At 49.3% G+C, this 16,167-nt stretch overlaps 1 protein-coding gene across 7 annotated transcripts in view; it reads right to left on the bottom strand.

The window, feature by feature from the left end:
* The window catches only part of LOC119458726 (NAD-dependent protein deacetylase sirtuin-2), a 419,041-nt gene that overhangs the window by 356,088 nt on the left and 46,786 nt on the right, over nucleotides 1-16,167 (bottom strand). For all 7 annotated transcript variants that reach the window (XM_049671396.1, XM_049671397.1, XM_049671400.1 and 4 more), the window contains one exon: nucleotides 844-963. In XM_049671396.1, the coding sequence (XP_049527353.1) occupies nucleotides 844-963 (120 nt within the window). The remainder of the gene's footprint in view (nucleotides 1-843; nucleotides 964-16,167) is intronic.

Raw genomic sequence — 16,167 nt, 5'->3', positions numbered from 1 at the left:
AATAGCAATCATATGGACACTCTAGGCACATTTTTGCCCTTGGTGCCGACGACTGCGGCTCGATCTCCCGCGTTCGAGGGAGGAAAGCGGGAACAAAACATGCTGTATTTGCATATGGCGTCGGGGGGGGGGGGGGGCTAGGAGGGGGCGGCGCAGCAACTGCGCATTGTGCGGCATCATGCGCCCTATTTTTTAAAAGCGATATCTGCGTCGGGGGCTGAGTCTAGGTGCGACGGCGGCTTATAACTCTGTGTGTGCTCCATTCTTGCCGTTCAGTTTGTGCTGGATATATGGACGGCACAAATGTCACATCACTCGCTGTTGCTGCTGCGCTTACTCATGCCAGCGTTTTTACAGTGTGTCAGCGGTCACAGAGTGTGATGTGTTCATCTTTGCCTGTGCACGCTGATGAAATGCTTGTTAATTTACATAGTTAGCGAATGTTCACAAGTTTATATGGATGATAAAACTATTCTTACTTTGTATAGCTGTCTACAAATTTGCTATCGCAATTGATGCTTCGGCTTTCAGGCAATACTGCAACTTTTTTAGAGGTGGCCACAGAAAAAAAATCACTCAAAATTTTACCCCGTATAATGAACGACTTTGCACATACTTTTTCAGGAAAAAAAGTGTGTTCATTAAGCGATTAAATCATGATCTGTTTCGCTTGCTTTCTCAAAAACTCGCTACTAACCTGTCCAAAATGGTATGTCACGCTGATAACGCACATGATATTGGTGAGATGGACAGTATTAAAGGAAAGGCGTGCGAGACAGATGAATATCGGGGAACAAGAGGATGTCTCCTTCACAACTGGTGCTCATCACGTGCTGCACTCACATTTGCCACTCTGGATGTATCGCACAATGCCGTCTACACTGGCTTCGTCCAGGATGTGCACAGGCTCCTCATCATTTCCCAAGCCCAGCTTCTGGTACAGGAACTGGCTCAGGTGGCTCACTGAAAGGCAGCATAGTTGTAGCAAACACTTCCCCATGCATATCGGTGCTCTATGCGCCCTAGGTATTCCTAGGCCTACACACCGGAATGGAAAATGTCTCTGCTCTTCCTTCTTCATCGCTTTTTCTGGTGCTGAATTCCTTAACTCGGTGGACGCGTTTCAACTGGAGAAAATGCTACGAAGCCTACACAACTTAAATTAAATTCAGGGATCTTTAGTGCCAAAGCCACAACCTCATTCATTATAACGCATGCCGTAGTGGGGTACAGTCGAATCTCGATAATTCAAACTCGAAGGGGCCCGGAAATTTGTTCGAATTAAAGAAAGGACATATTTTTGAAGTATTCGAGCACCATAGCACGATGCACGAACGGTGCGAGTCGTGAAATATCGCGGCGTGCAACCGCCCACGCCGACCAACGCTCGGTTCCCGATAACGGCAACAAACGAAACTTCAGGGAGCAGATGGCGCCGAATGGCGACGGGTGGGCTAGCGCGAAGACCGTCAAAGGTGAGGGAGGAGGACGGAAGAGAAGCGGATTTGGCCTCAGCAACTCCGCCGCTTCGGTGGCAGTGGCTTCGGTGGCTTCCCTCGCCCTCTCTCTCAGCTCCCTCGCAGCTACCTCCCCTTCGACTGTCTCCGTGCACGCCCGCCGCTGTGCCACTGCCGCCAGTACAGCCAGCCGGCGCAGATTAGCCCGCTCCCTGAAGTTTCGTTGTCTGTCGTTATCGGGAAGCGAGCGTTTGCCCGCGTGGGCAGTTTCGTTGACCGGACTGGGCCTCCGCCGCTGCATTAAGTGGTCTCTCCTAAGCTTTTGCTCTATGACGGTGTCGGAGCAATGTCGGTCGGAGGCGCCGCCGCATTATTTGGTGCGCTGCTGAGAGCATTGTCGGTCTGCGGTATGTTCGAATGAACCGTCGCAAATGCTTCTGCGCTCGAATTACCGAGCGATTTCGCTTATTGAAATACACATAACTTTGACTCCCAGGACCACAGCGTCAGTTCGAATAAACCGGCATCGAATTAAGCGTGTTCGAATTCACGAGATTCGACTGTACTTGGCATTAATCCTGACCATTTGGGATTTTTTAAGGTGCACCTAAATCTAATTAATAGGGGTGTGCGAATACATCACCGAGTCGGAGAGTGAACACTGGATAATTCGATTCACGAGTCGAATATCTACTAACTTATTTTTCAAATATGCGATATATTTGGTGTAGAGACCCTTGGCAGTGCCGCAAGTCACGCGTGCCCGGAGTCTCTTGCGCTTGATGCCGTGCAAACGAGCGCCTCACTTGGTTGTTAAATTAAATTAGCGCGGAGCATGCCGATACGCAGACTTCATCTCTGCAAGTGATTCTGCCCCCTTGAATGCGCACCCCAACGTGAGTGCCCAAACGCTGAATGACAACATGTCTGTCGGTACAAAGTTGGTCCGGGTCAAAAGGACCAATCAAAAGGATAACAGCACACGGTCAGACGCAATGACAACAAAAGCAGGTATGAATTTAGGAAAGCACGATAGCAGGTGCCCAGATCGGGCCGGATAACAGGCGCAGTAAACGTAACGCCGCTTCAAAGCAGCTGTCAATCTAACCTGCAATCGTGATCTCGCGATGAGTCACCTGTACAACCATATTAATGGCAAGTATTCCACAACGGCTTGTGGCCCGTTACCACATCGGCCAGCGGTGAACTTTTCTCACGGCTACACTATGCCACATTTTCTTGGTCATTATGCCTATTAGGCGCACAATTGACGCTGCTTCGTCGGGCGTTGGTGACTAAAGTTGCGGTTTGGTGTCGAATCGATGCAGATCTATTCACAGCAGTTGGGCGACACTCGGAAAGCCGGCAAACCACCTCACAAACTAAAGCGAGTGTTCGGTTTGGCAATAATGTTGCTCAAAACCGGCATGTTTGCTACACACCATACAGCGACCTATTGTTCCCGATGCTGTTCGTAGATGCACATCAGTCTCTTTTTGTTGCTTCGAGCAATCCGTCACAAAACTAGCTTTCGATTTACACGGTTGCCGCGAAAGTACCATGTGACAAGTTCGCTGACTGCCCAGTTGCATTCATATGTGTGCACGGCGAATTCACGAGGAAAGGAGGAAGGTGCATTGCACGAACGCCCTGTGACCCTCTCAACCTCAAAATCTTTCACAGTTGGCAAATCATGCTGAACCTGACAATAAAAAATTCATTGACGATTACAATACTCCCTAATGCAAAATTCGAGCACAGCTGTACACGTGTTTTCATTTCGCAATATATTGGCTGGCGCGGACAAACTGCCTCGTGCAGGCACGTTGCAAACAAAGCGAAGTGGGGCAGCTGCTTTGCTAATCTGGAGATCGCGAGAGCCAGCGCATGGCTGACACGTGGGCGTGATTCACAATCGGCACCACCGACAGACCTACCAGACGATGATGATGATGGTTTAATCTCAATAATGAGATGACACGCCACATTATTGAGGCCCACTGCATCACAACTTCAAAAGAAATGTGTATTAGTATGACCTCCATCACCTTACCAGCTAAGAAAATAGCCTATTTTAATGGCACGACACGCGCGTGTTGACATTTTTTTGTCAGTATGGTTCCGCCTTTGGTGTCATGCGCAGTACTGCCTGTGGCAAGGTATAAAAATGGTCACATTCTTCTCGCAATAAACTGTTGATAGTTTGCGCTTCGTGTGTGTAAAACGTGTTCCTTCTTTTGTCCATGTTTTTAACGCGCAATGCTACACAGTCTTAATGGAAAACCAACAAGCCCAAGTGGAAACCCTACTGCAGGAGGAAGAGCTTAACAACTGGGACACATGCAAGCAGAAGCTAAGGGACCTGTTCGGCTGGCCGCCCTGCAGGGCGGAAGAGCGCCGCAAAGAAAGAACTAGCGCCCCGCGTCCAAACGTTCATAGAATCATGTCTCTTACATCCAGGATGTGCTGGCTCTGTGCTGTAAGGCCGACAGCAATATGGCCGAGTCAGACAAGGTTGGCCATGTATGTACTGAAGGGGATCGCTGACGATGCTTTCAACCAGCTCATGTGCAAAAATTGTGAGACAGTGCAGGACATCATAAAAGAGTGTCAACGCTTTGAGCAGGCCAAGAGCCGATGCGTTGCAACGCCGTTCGCACGTCTGCCGAACACAGCTGCGACATCCTCTTGTGATGACAGGCTAAGAATCCAGCAACCATCATCATCTGACGACCTGACACGGGTAGTACGGCCAGAACTTGAAGCCATCGCTCCTGCCGCCTTTCTTTCCCGCCCCAGTGAATCGAACAACATGTCTGCAGTACCATTTGTGCAGTACCATTTGAACTCAAAAATAAGCGATAAACTCGCTTATTTTTGAGTTCATTCTGTATGCGCTGTTGCCGCTTCACAGCTGTTTAGTGCTCCTCGCCCATCCAGTGGTCAGCGGTATCCTGCACACTGCCAAAATCCAGCAGGGTGGCAAACTGCAGATTATTGGCTAATCTGTTTTGCTTGCCAGCGTATCGCTCACATTGCTTGTCATTGTAACAAATATACTGTCTCCTTCCTTCAGCAACCGCCATTCACCAGTTATCACCCTGAACAGAGCCCGCGTCGTTACCAGCCTGCATTTCATGCCCAACAGCCAAACAATGACGCTCGTGCTGCTTGGGACAGTCACTCGTCGTCATTCCGACACCACCAGTCCCATTCGCCACCAGGTCGTCGACCATCATCCCTATCGCCGCAGGCTCGTTGCCCACCGTCCCTGATACAGCCCCGATGCCCGTCTCAGGAAAACTAAGCGGTGCATCTCCCGGAGGTGATGCTGCATTGACTCGACCGCAAAACCCTCTGATCACTTTGCCGACCAACCAGAACTTGATGGACATTGTAGTCGATGGTGTCAGTGTCCCAGAACTCATTGACACTGGCACGCAGATATCCGTGATGAGTGCCCAATTGTGCGGACGGCTGAACAAAGTCCTCACACCTGCTGCATCACGCACCCTCCGTGTCACCGACGGACGAACGCCTACCATACTTGGTATGTGCACTGCTCACATTGGCATTGCGGGTCACACTGTGTTGTTTGCCGTTTTGGAACAATGCCCTTACAACGTTATACTCGGCTTAGGCTTTTTATTGTCCCATTCAGCTCTCTTTGATTGCGCGTCTAGTGTTATTTAACTTGAGCTACCCCACGGCTGCTATAGTCCACCAGTCACAAAACCACGGTTATGCTCTGCCGAAGACATCCGCCTGTCGCCCCAAGCCCCTACGTACGTCACTCTAATGTCATTTCCACCTGTTCCTGATGCCGTCTACATGCTATGTCCCACCACTGACATATTGCTTCAAAGATATTTGGCTGTTCCCCATACCATGCTCACTGTTACAGGCAATCAGACTTCACTCCCTCTCCTCAACCAACTGCTCGAGCCAAATTGTTCTCAGAGGCATGTCTTTGGGCAACATCTTGCCTGCCACCGATTGTGAGATATCGGCGCTTGACGTCGAATTCCGTCGCCCTTTACAACAGCCTCTGATCCAGCGACTCTAGTCACAAACAAACTTTGCAAGATGATTGCACCTGACCTCTTTCCTGCATAAGGTGTTGACATCCGCCATGTCTTGGATACTTAACGCGACATTTTCGACCTTGACGGCATCCTTTGGCCCAGACATCGGTGGGCACCCATCGTATTTACACCGGATAAGCCAATCCGATACGCCGTCGTCCGTATCGTGTTTGACATGCCGAACTACAGGTGATCCAACGAGAAGTCGATAAGATGTTGACTAAAGGCGTTATCGAGCCATCTTCCAGTCCGTGGGCATCCTTGTCAAGAAGGACAGCAGTTAGTGCTTTTGTGTCAATTACAGACACTTCAACAAAATCACAGGCAAGGATGTCTACCCCTTGCCGCATATTGATGACGCTTTGGACTGGTTGCGCGGAGTCAAGTACTTCTCGTCCATAGACTTTCGATCAGGCTATTAGCAAATCTAGGTAGATGACATAGACCGTGAGAAAACTGCCTTTGTAACACCTCACAGCCCCTATCAATTCAAGGTTATTCCATTCGGCGTTTGTAATGCCTAGGCTACCTTCAAAAGGATGATGGACTCCTTACTTTGCGGCTATAAATGGTCCACATGTCTGTGTTACCCAGACAATGTGATAGTCTTTTCACCAACTTTTGCGAGTCATCTAACGCGCCTATCGGCTATTGCTGTTTTTCGACGCGCCTGCCTTCAATTGAACTCATCCAAGTGCCAATATAGATGTCATCAAATTGCCGTTCTTTGCCATCTCGTCAGTGCCGCTGGCGTTCAATCCAACCCAGACAAGATTCGCGCTGTCCAGAACTTTCCTCTGCAGACGTAAAAAGCTTTGTTGGACAATGCTCCTATTTCCGTCGTTTCATCAACGATTTCGCCAACACTGCTTGCCCACTCACTGACTTACTTAAGAAGGATGTTGCATTCACGCGGGGCCCTGCTCAAACCAAAGCCTTCTTTGCCCTCGTACGCTTGCTAACGGCTCCCCCATTGCTCGCTCATTATGACCCATCTGCCGCCACTGAACTTCACACAGATGCCAGTGGCCATTGTACTGGGGCTGTACTCGTTCAATCGGAGCGTAACGAAGAGCGCGTAATTGCATACGCCAGCTGCCTCTAGTCACCCGCCAAGAGAAATGTTTCAATTACTGAACAGGAGTGCCTGGCGTTAGTTTGAGCAGTAGCTAAATTCCGCCCTTACTTGTACGGCCGCACATTTTCCGTGGTTACCGATCACCATGCCTTGTGCTGGCTGTCGTCACTCAAACACCCCACTGACGATTGGGTACATGGGCACTATGGCTCCAAGAATATTCATTTGTTGTCTTGTACAAGTCAGGTCGCTTGCACAAGGATGCCAACTGCCTCTCCCTGAATATGATGCGCATGACACCGACCTTTGCGTCCCAGCCATTTCTGATCTGCGTGGCATCCGCACTGAACAACGGTGTAATGACTGCTTACATGTTCTCATCGATCGCCTCAATTCTGGACATTCAGAGCCCACTCTGCGCATGTTCGTACTCCGCGACAATGTTCTCTACCATCACAGCTTACGCCCTGAAGGACCAGAATTTTTACTCGTTGTGCCACGCAATCTCCAGACATCAATTCTTGAGCAGTTGCATAATGCACCTACTGCAGGCCACCTCGGAGTTTCGCGTACTTATGACTGCATGCAGCGCCGCTTCTACTGGGGCCAGGCCCGTACCGCTCCATGCGCTGCTATGTTGCAGCGTGTGCACGTTGTATATTATATTTTACTACTTTGTTCTGTTGTATGGCCCCAGGGGGCGCCCCACAAAATATATATAAACACCATTGCTGCAGCTGAACGTAAGTTGGGTGTGGTGCGGAACTTTTGTGTGTGTTGTTTCTTCGAAGCCACCAACAGTGCTCGGTGCCTCCCTACACAAACACTACAATGGCGCAGTTTACATGCGTCCTGAATGCCTTCCACTTTCCGCCACTCGTTAACTGCAGCCAGCAGCCATGAAGCAGATCATCGGCAACACCAGCTGCGGCGATACCCGTTCGGCCCGCTTTCATCGCAACAAACAAAGCCTACCGAAGCTGCCCTTCACTCTCAGCGCATCACCGCTTATCGTGTCACACATAGCCAGCCACCGCCCCCAGGAAGCTTAGCAAAACACCTAATGATGTAAACAACACACAGCCGTACAGCCCCGACACGACCGACCCGGTAGGGAAACCCCCCTTGTTTTAGAACCATCCGGGAACACCAGCAGTACTGTGGACACAGTGGCTTCAACATTTTGAAACATATTTGCTCACCGCTGGCGGTGAAAGTTTTTCCACGGAACGCAAAGCCGTGTTGTTGAAAATACTTCTTGGGACCCAAGGTCAGAGGCAAGCATGGGTTGCACTCGCCGCGGCATCGGAAACGCCGGGGTCAGCCAAAGATGCTTACTCCGTATTGGTGAAAATGTTAACTACCAAGTTCAGTCCTCCAGATATTATAGCCACAGCACGACTCTCGTTTCGGAACCTAGTGCAAGGTGAGACTTCCCCCCAGGATTCTCTCTTCAAATTGCAAAACACCGCAAACCAGTGCGATTTCAGTAACCTGAAGGACCAGCTGCTGCTCCAACAATTACTCATTGAATTGGCTTCTACGCGGCTACGCGAAGGTTTGCTTGCCGAGGAGCCCACACTTAGGTTCGAGAAGGCCGTGAAGCTCATCAAAGATGCTGAGCGCGTCCAGCGTCGCCTCCAGGAATACGAGCCCGAAGCGCTTGCACAGCTAAACACAGCACTCCATCAAAGTCCGGGGCAGCGCCATCCTTTACCGCGGGTTTTCACGCCTTCTACCGAGCCCCTTGCCTCGTCAACTGACCGCACCTTCGTTGATGCGCCAGCCACGGCAACCGCATTTCGATGAGGGTGAAATGCGAAAACACCCATGTACTTAGATTTAGGTGCACGTTAAAGAACCCCAGGCGGTCCAAATTTCCGGAGTCCCCTACTACGGCGTGCCTCATAATCATATCGTGATTTTGGCACGTAAAACCCCATAATTTGATTTTTTTTTTTTAGCATTACAACCGGCCACCTCATTTTTCCAGGGTGTCTACCAAGTTGACATTTTCAGATTCACTGAGTTTGTTCTGATGTATGGCCCCAGGGGGCGCCCTGGGGGCCAGAAGGCGAGAAGGTGGTTAAGACTTCAGACGCTACTCGACGAGTGTCCCATTCTGATCTCGTCGAAAACCTCCGAACCGCCCCTAGAGGCACCGGCAACAGTCACCAACGCCGTGCGCGTTCGGTGCGAACGCGGGAAAAACGCCGACGGCATCGACAACAGTTCTGTGCGTTGCTGGTGCTGCTCCGTTTATTCCTTATTCATCAATTACCCCGCAGTGCCCAAAGGCGTTACAGCAGGGGGGTTACAACATGAAATAAAATACATCTTCATTCACACAATTCACTTGCTTTTCACTCAACCTATTGCACTGTTCAATTGTTCGAACAAAAAATGAGTTAGCATACATGTTCGTCTTGGCAGGGTACTCGAGGATTTTGCAACTATGATCAGTTCGTTTTGAAATGTAATGAGGTTTTCGTAGGTAAATTTCCCTATTAATTCCAGTTTTATTATAGTAAATAGAATATAAAAATTTTATTCTCAGTTTATTGCGGCGAGCAGAAAGAGATTCCCATTCTAGCTCAGCCTTCATTGCAGTGATGCTCTCCCTCCTTCCGTACCGCCCCAAGACGAACCTCGCAGCACGGTTTTGTATTTGTTCTAGAGCGGCAATGAAGGTTACCTCGGTGGGGTCCCACAAAACACAGCCATATTCTAAGATTGGTCGAACACAAGTTGTATGTGCCATACGTTTTAAATTCACATTTGAACATCGCAGGTTTTCTGAATGAAATTCAAAGCTTTACCAGCTTTGGCTATGATACTGTCTACCTGAGGTTTCCACGAACATTCAGACAACAGTAGCACACCTAGATATTTTTATGTACTGCCTTGCTTCAATAGTACATTGTTCAGGTGATACCGTGACTGAATTGGTTTCTTCTTTTTAGTAAATGAGATATGTACACATTTTGCTATGTTCGAAGTCATTTTCCATTTAGTACACCAGTCACGAATAAGTGATAAGTCGTTCTGAAGTTCTATTGTATCATTGTGATGGGCAATCTTTTTGTACACAACACAGTCATCCGCAAACAACCGTATAGAAGATGAAATTCTGGCAGAAATGTCATTATTATAAATTAAAAATAATAGCGGGCCCAGAACTGAGCCCTGTGGGACTCCTGACGTAACATCTGCATATTCGGAGCATTTACCATTCAGTATTACACATTGCCTTCTTTGGGAAAGGTAACTTTCAATCCATTTAAAAACAGTTGCATCAATGTTTAGGGTATTAAGCTTAAACAATAAGAGTAAATGTGATACCGTGTCAAAGGCTTTCCGAAAACCCAGGAACACACCGTCTACCTGTCCTCCTGCGTCGACGCTTTATCATGTCAAGATAAAACTCAACTAGTTGTGTTGTGCAAGATAGTCCCCTACGAAAGCCATCCTGCTCGTTAATTAGTACCTTATGCTCATTTAAATGATTTGTTATTTCTTTATATAAGATATGTTCAAGTATTTTACACGGGATAGACGTTAGTGATATTGGCCTATAGTTACCGTCTTTTTTGGACCCGCCTTTATGTATCGGGACAACGTGCGCAATTTTCCAGTCATGTGGCAAAATACCTGTCGATAAAGATCTTTCAAAAATAAAATAAAGGTACATAGAAATTGGCACCGCGCAACGGTTGAGTACACATGAAGAAATTCCATCCCGACCACTAGATTTACTCTCATCAACATCCTTCAATAGCTTTTCGATTCTATTAACACTAAGCTCAACAGGAAGCATAGGCGAAATATTCATTGCAGGCGGATAAGTATTACGGGTGTCGTTGGGAAAAAAACGAATGAAAAAACTTGTTTAGGCACGCAGCTTTATCCCTAAAAAAATTAAATTATGGGGTTTTACGTGCCAAAACCAGTTCTGATTATGAGGCACGCCGTAGTGGGGGACTCCGGAAATTTGGACCACCTGGGGTTCTTTAACGTGCACCTAAATCTAAGTACACGGGTGTTTTCGCATTTCGCCCCAATCGAAATGCGGCCGCCGTGGCCGGGATCCGATCCCGCGACCTAGCTTTATCCCTGTCTTCCGTAATTATCGTACCATTATAATTTAACTCCTGTATTCCACACTGTTTTAAGTACTTCCAAAACATTTTAGGGTTTGATTTCATTTTGTTGCTCAGCTCGGTGAAGTAGTTATCTTTAGCTTTTCCTATCTTTAGCTTACATTCGCGTGTAATCGTATGTAGTTTTGGAAAATGAGTAGCTGATTTGCTTTTCTTGAATGCGTTAAATGCCGTCATCCTTTTCTTGATAAGCTTTAGTATATGTCTTGTTACCCATGGCTGCTCGTGCTTTTTAAGCCGTGAAGAATCAACATTGGCGATATGTGCACTTACCAGCTCGAGTAACATATTTTTAAAGTTGTCCCACATATCGTGCACATTACGCTCCTCAGATAAGCACTCAAAAACAGAAAAGAAATTACGAAGTTTCTTAGAAATTGCATCCTAGTCACCCTTCTCATAAAAGTAGATCCTTTTACTCGTAGATAACTTCGCACGGTTTTTTTTTCTTTTCGAATACCGGCAACAACAGCAAGATGGTCGCTAATTCCCGGAATGACAGTCACATTTCTTAAGAAATCTGGCGAGTTACAAAAGAGAAAGTCTAATATTGCGAGTAGGATCGGTAATGCACTGCGTCAGACCAAACGTGTCCACGATATTTTTCATTGCAAGGTTCGTGCGCCTGCCAGAACTTATACACGTATCATTGCACCAAGATAACCCAGGCAGATTAAAATCACCCCCAAGAAGCATCGTCTGAGCTGACGCCTCGGTGAGAATTTCATATAATGTTTGCACTGTGCTAATATCTGAGCCTGGACGAGCAATAAACGCCTCCAACAATGAACGTGAAATTATGAGATAGCACTATTTTGCACCATACACACTCCAGTGCATTGCACTTGCAATCAATTGCTGAAGACTCTAATGATGAATGAACAAGCAAAAAGACACCCCCACCTGCAGTGTCTTTGCAATAAACGACGCAGTTTTCTGGAAACACCTCAGTATCAGCAATTGAAGGCTTTAACCAAGATTCTGTGCCAAGGACTATGTCAGCGTGAACACTTTCTATCAACCGAGAAAGCTCGGCTGTTTTGTTTACTATGCTTCGGCAGTTCACGCTGACAGCAACGAGTTCTCGACATTGGTACTTCTGCTTATTTCTAGTTTGTCACTACCTACGTAATGGGACGACCTCTCCTTTGTCTTCATTCCACCTGAAAGCCCTGCCGTTGATGATCAGTTTGTCAAAATTCAGTTGAATGTCCAAGTTTAAACAGCTGATAAAACCACTCTCCTTACTCCGTATAGCTCTCTACTAATTTGCTAACGCAATTGATGCTTCACCTTTCGGGTGAAACTGTGACATTTTTTTTAACAAGCTTACTAAAAAGTGACAGCATCAGGCAACATGGTGTCAGCCCATCTTGATGCAAAAGAAAGTTCCGTTTCACTCAGGGAATTTAGCAAAATCACTCAGCAACGCGTCATGCCGCACGCGGCAAAAGTGGCAGAAATCGGGGGTATTACGGCTTGCCGAGGGTGACGAGAGCGACGAGGGTGACGTCACGGAGCCAATGGCAACCGGACCTCCGCCGCTCCATGCCAGGTTATCATTCGACGATCGTCGTCTCTCGCGGTTCTATGGAGGGATTTCAGGACGCTGTCCGATTGCACCCTTTTAGCTCACGGTGATTCCGCGTTCCGAGAGCACGCAAGATCATATCGCGCTGCTGCGCGGCAAGACGCGACTGCCACGGTGGACTTCGTGGCAAGGCGCTGACGTGCGGCAACTTGGCGCTCGCGGCATGACACGCACATTTTTGCCGCTAGCGTGGCCGTACCCGGTCGACGCACGCACCGAGTCAGAACGAAACTACCGTTTGCTGCAACTGCAGACGAAATCTCGGTCGCTATCTATGCGATCATGGATGGCCACTATGCAGCTTTTTAGCAACATGGCCGACGTGCGTATTGAGTCAAAACAAAACTACTTTTTGCCACAACCGCTGCGAAAGAAACCGCGGCAGCTATCGACGCGATGATGGGTGGCGACTATGAAATCCCGCAGCCAACGCGTTGTTATGCGCGGCAGTAAACGCAATAAGGGAACAAATAGGCACGAAGCGTTCCATCGTTGTTGTCACTCACGTACGATTTCCGCTGCTGACTATGGCGATGCGGACTCCGACGCTTCATTTCCGTTGTGCGCTAGCGCCGTTTCTGCTCTTCTGCGTCGCACATTTCAGGCTCTTTAATGCAAAAACGTATAGCCTTCGAGATTTATGGTTGGTGTATGGCAGCCATGACATGAACCATAGCCTCCGAGATGTGTACCGGCCGTCCGTGGCTTTTGGCTGCCTATTCGGGAGCGCCGAATAATTCGAAAATATTGAATACCTGAATAAGAATCGAAGTGAATAACGAATATAGAATTACTCGATGGAATATTCAAAAATACCGTATATTCGCCCATCCCCACTAATTTTCCCTGATAGAGGCACAAATTCCCGAGTTTTCCCTGAGTATTTCCAGAATATTCAAAATCCCTGAGAATTCCCTGTTTTCCCAGTTTTCCCAGTTGGCAGACACGCTGTCTTCAATTGGCTGCCCCAACTGTGGCTATCAGCATGCTCCTACTCAGAACTGCCCCACGCGTGGCAAGATTTGTTACTAGTGTTCCAAGAGGGGACATTTCGCCACGGTGTGCCGCAGTAGCCCCTTCACGCAGTCACCACCGGCATGGCGCCAGCAAGCCTCCAGGTCATGCAGTCCCTTCAGACCTCGTTGTTCAGATCATGTCCAGTCGATGGCCCTGCCAGACAACCAACCGGTCGTCCAGAATCTGGGATTTTACGCCGATGTTCAGGTAAATGGAAAGCATTTATCCTTATTTGTGGACACTGGCTCCTCGGTTTCTAATCTGTCAAAACACTTGTTTAAACGGTACTTTGTCGGGCCTCTGGTGTCTGATTGCCGACTAGTAGCTCCCCCCAAAAAAGGTGAAAGACTCAGGCACTATCGTTCCACTTCTCGGGTGTTTTCAAGCTCTGGTAACATTCAGAAATCAGTTGTAAAAAATGGACGATCCCTTCTCGGTATTGATGCAACCCACCAACTGAACATGCCTTCAATGGTGCGGCACCAGCACCCAGCAAGTCCCAGTGAATTCCTGGTGCTCTTCGAGCGAATCGTCCCTACCCAAGGTTGTGGGGATGCGCGACTCTCACGCGTCTCCTGTGGTCCGGCTTCACCACACGGCTGGGTGCCGGAGGCGGTCGTAGTGGTTGCGGCGCGTTGCGAGAGATGGCGCGAGTGTCGCGATGCTAACGCCACCGAACGGCGGGGTGACTTGGGAGAAAAAGGTCGAAGGCACTCTCTCTTTGGGTTGGGATCGGTAAGCGACGCGGACGTCCCCCGCGCGTGCGCCGATCCACGCTTCACGAGACGTCTCGCGTGGCTCGGAGCGGGGCACCGGTATGGACGAACACGGATCGTTCGAACGCGCCACCGTTCGCGTGACCGTACACGTGAAAGACTAGGCGATGCTGTCATAGCATGGGGCGAACATATTCGCTCGCTATCGGGTCGCGGTGAATCGGACTTCCTTGATTTGAGGCGCGCCCATGTGAATGTTCTATTGGTAGTTATTTGGCTAGTGTGCATTAGTGTATGAAAGGTGCAATAAATGCCCTGTTGATTCTTTGCACTACTGTGTTGTCGTTCCTTTGTCCCAAGAGCCCGTGTGAGACCCCACATCTGGCGCCCAACGTGGTGCTCTTGGGGCATCGGACGAAGTTTTGACCGGTTTGAGACAACCTTTGTTGCAACCGAAGCGTAGTCCTAGCGTGGATTTTGATCGCTAGTGTCGGCGGCATGCTTTCTTGAGTGAGGCGACGGTTGCTGTAGCGTGTTTGAACTGTTCAACATGCTAAGCCTTTTCGAAGTGTTTTTGAAGTACACTAGTCGGTACGAGAGCCACGTGGTCTGCATCCTGGGAGAGCGAGGCCTAGCACCCGCGGAGCATTGGCAAGCCTGAAGCGAGTGAGTACGGAAGCCTCGTGGGTGGTCCGAATTTCTTATGTAAATAGCTTCTTCTATCTCTTTGACTTCGGAAGTTGCGGCTCAGGGAGCCGGGTGGCCGCGGGCCATGGGTGTCGCTACGGGTTGACTAGTATTGCGGCCTGGCACCGGGCGCTCCGACACCGTGGTGGGCGCCGTCAACTCGGATGCTGTGTGCACCGAGCGGAGTAGGACCACCTCACAGAGCTAACGTCTCCTCGCGGTTGCCTGTTCTTGTGCCCATTTTGGGTGATGTTCTTTTTTTTTGGGGGGGGGGGGGATGCTGGATGTTGTCAGTGTAGCGACGCATTAGGCCTAAGGCTTTACAAAGCCGCCTGTCGCACGTTGAGGGACACAACCTGGTGGACCGTGGTGTTGAGGTGTCGCAGATTGCTTCCCTCATTAGTTCGCCTCGCACGAATTGAAATTACTCGTTTGACTCAAGAAAGCAAGCTTTGTTCCCGTGAACTTAGTATCTGAAATGCCGTCCGAAATTTCGCTAGCCGAATTCAACATCGTACCACATGGGCGATGCGTATGCCAAATTCCTCTCCCTTGCACTACTTTAGTGTTTGTCGAGTGCATTGAGTGTACGCAGCGTGAGCGGAGTCACCCCTGGTTTGCTGTCACCTGCACATCGTCAGCGCTGCTGCCCCGGACTACAATCGAGCTACCTCAGGCGATGCAGATGCCTGTGGCCAGTTTGGCGCAGCGATTTCGGCAGCCGCCTGTGTCCGGCTCGTTACCCTCAGCGGATGGGAAAAGAGCCGGCAGTCACCAACGGCTACAGCGGCTTTCGCCGGCAGGGCGCGTCGGCGCGAGCGACGCTTGCTCGTGCCGACTTCTGCGTCGCCGTTTCCGGAGTCCTGTGCTGGAGTCGTGCCATAGAATCTGCAGAGCTGGTGCTGTGACCAACGGACGCCAGCGGTGAACCCCAGAGACAATGTCGGCTCGCATGTTGTGGATAACGTGTGGACATTTCCTCGGCGGCGCCACAGTCGCATGTACTAACTTTTGTTCGCGACGCGCGTGTTGATAGACCTTGTGACATGTTTCGCCTGAGTAAGTGTAGTGATTTAAGGCAATGACCGAGACCGAGCAGCGTTACAGCCAGACCGAAAAAGAAGCTTTGGCAACGCCGTGGGCTATCTAAAGGTTCAACGAGTTCGTCCGTGGCATCACCTTCGACGTCGAGACCAACCACCTGCCACTCGTTTCACTTCTTGGCAAGATGGAACTGGACATGTTGCAGCCTCGTATTCAGAGACTACGTGTGAAGACCATGCGATACTAGTTCCGTATGCTGCACGTGCCAGGAAAGCTGCTAGCCATGGCCGATACTTTGTCGCACATCACCCACAAGAAACCCACTCCCCTAG

Source organism: Dermacentor silvarum, chromosome 7 (assembly GCF_013339745.2).
Source record: "Dermacentor silvarum isolate Dsil-2018 chromosome 7, BIME_Dsil_1.4, whole genome shotgun sequence".
Taxonomy (NCBI): Eukaryota; Metazoa; Arthropoda; class Arachnida; order Ixodida; family Ixodidae; genus Dermacentor; species Dermacentor silvarum.
Note: the sequence above shows the minus strand (reverse complement) of the source record. Positions and strands in the feature narration are given on the sequence as shown.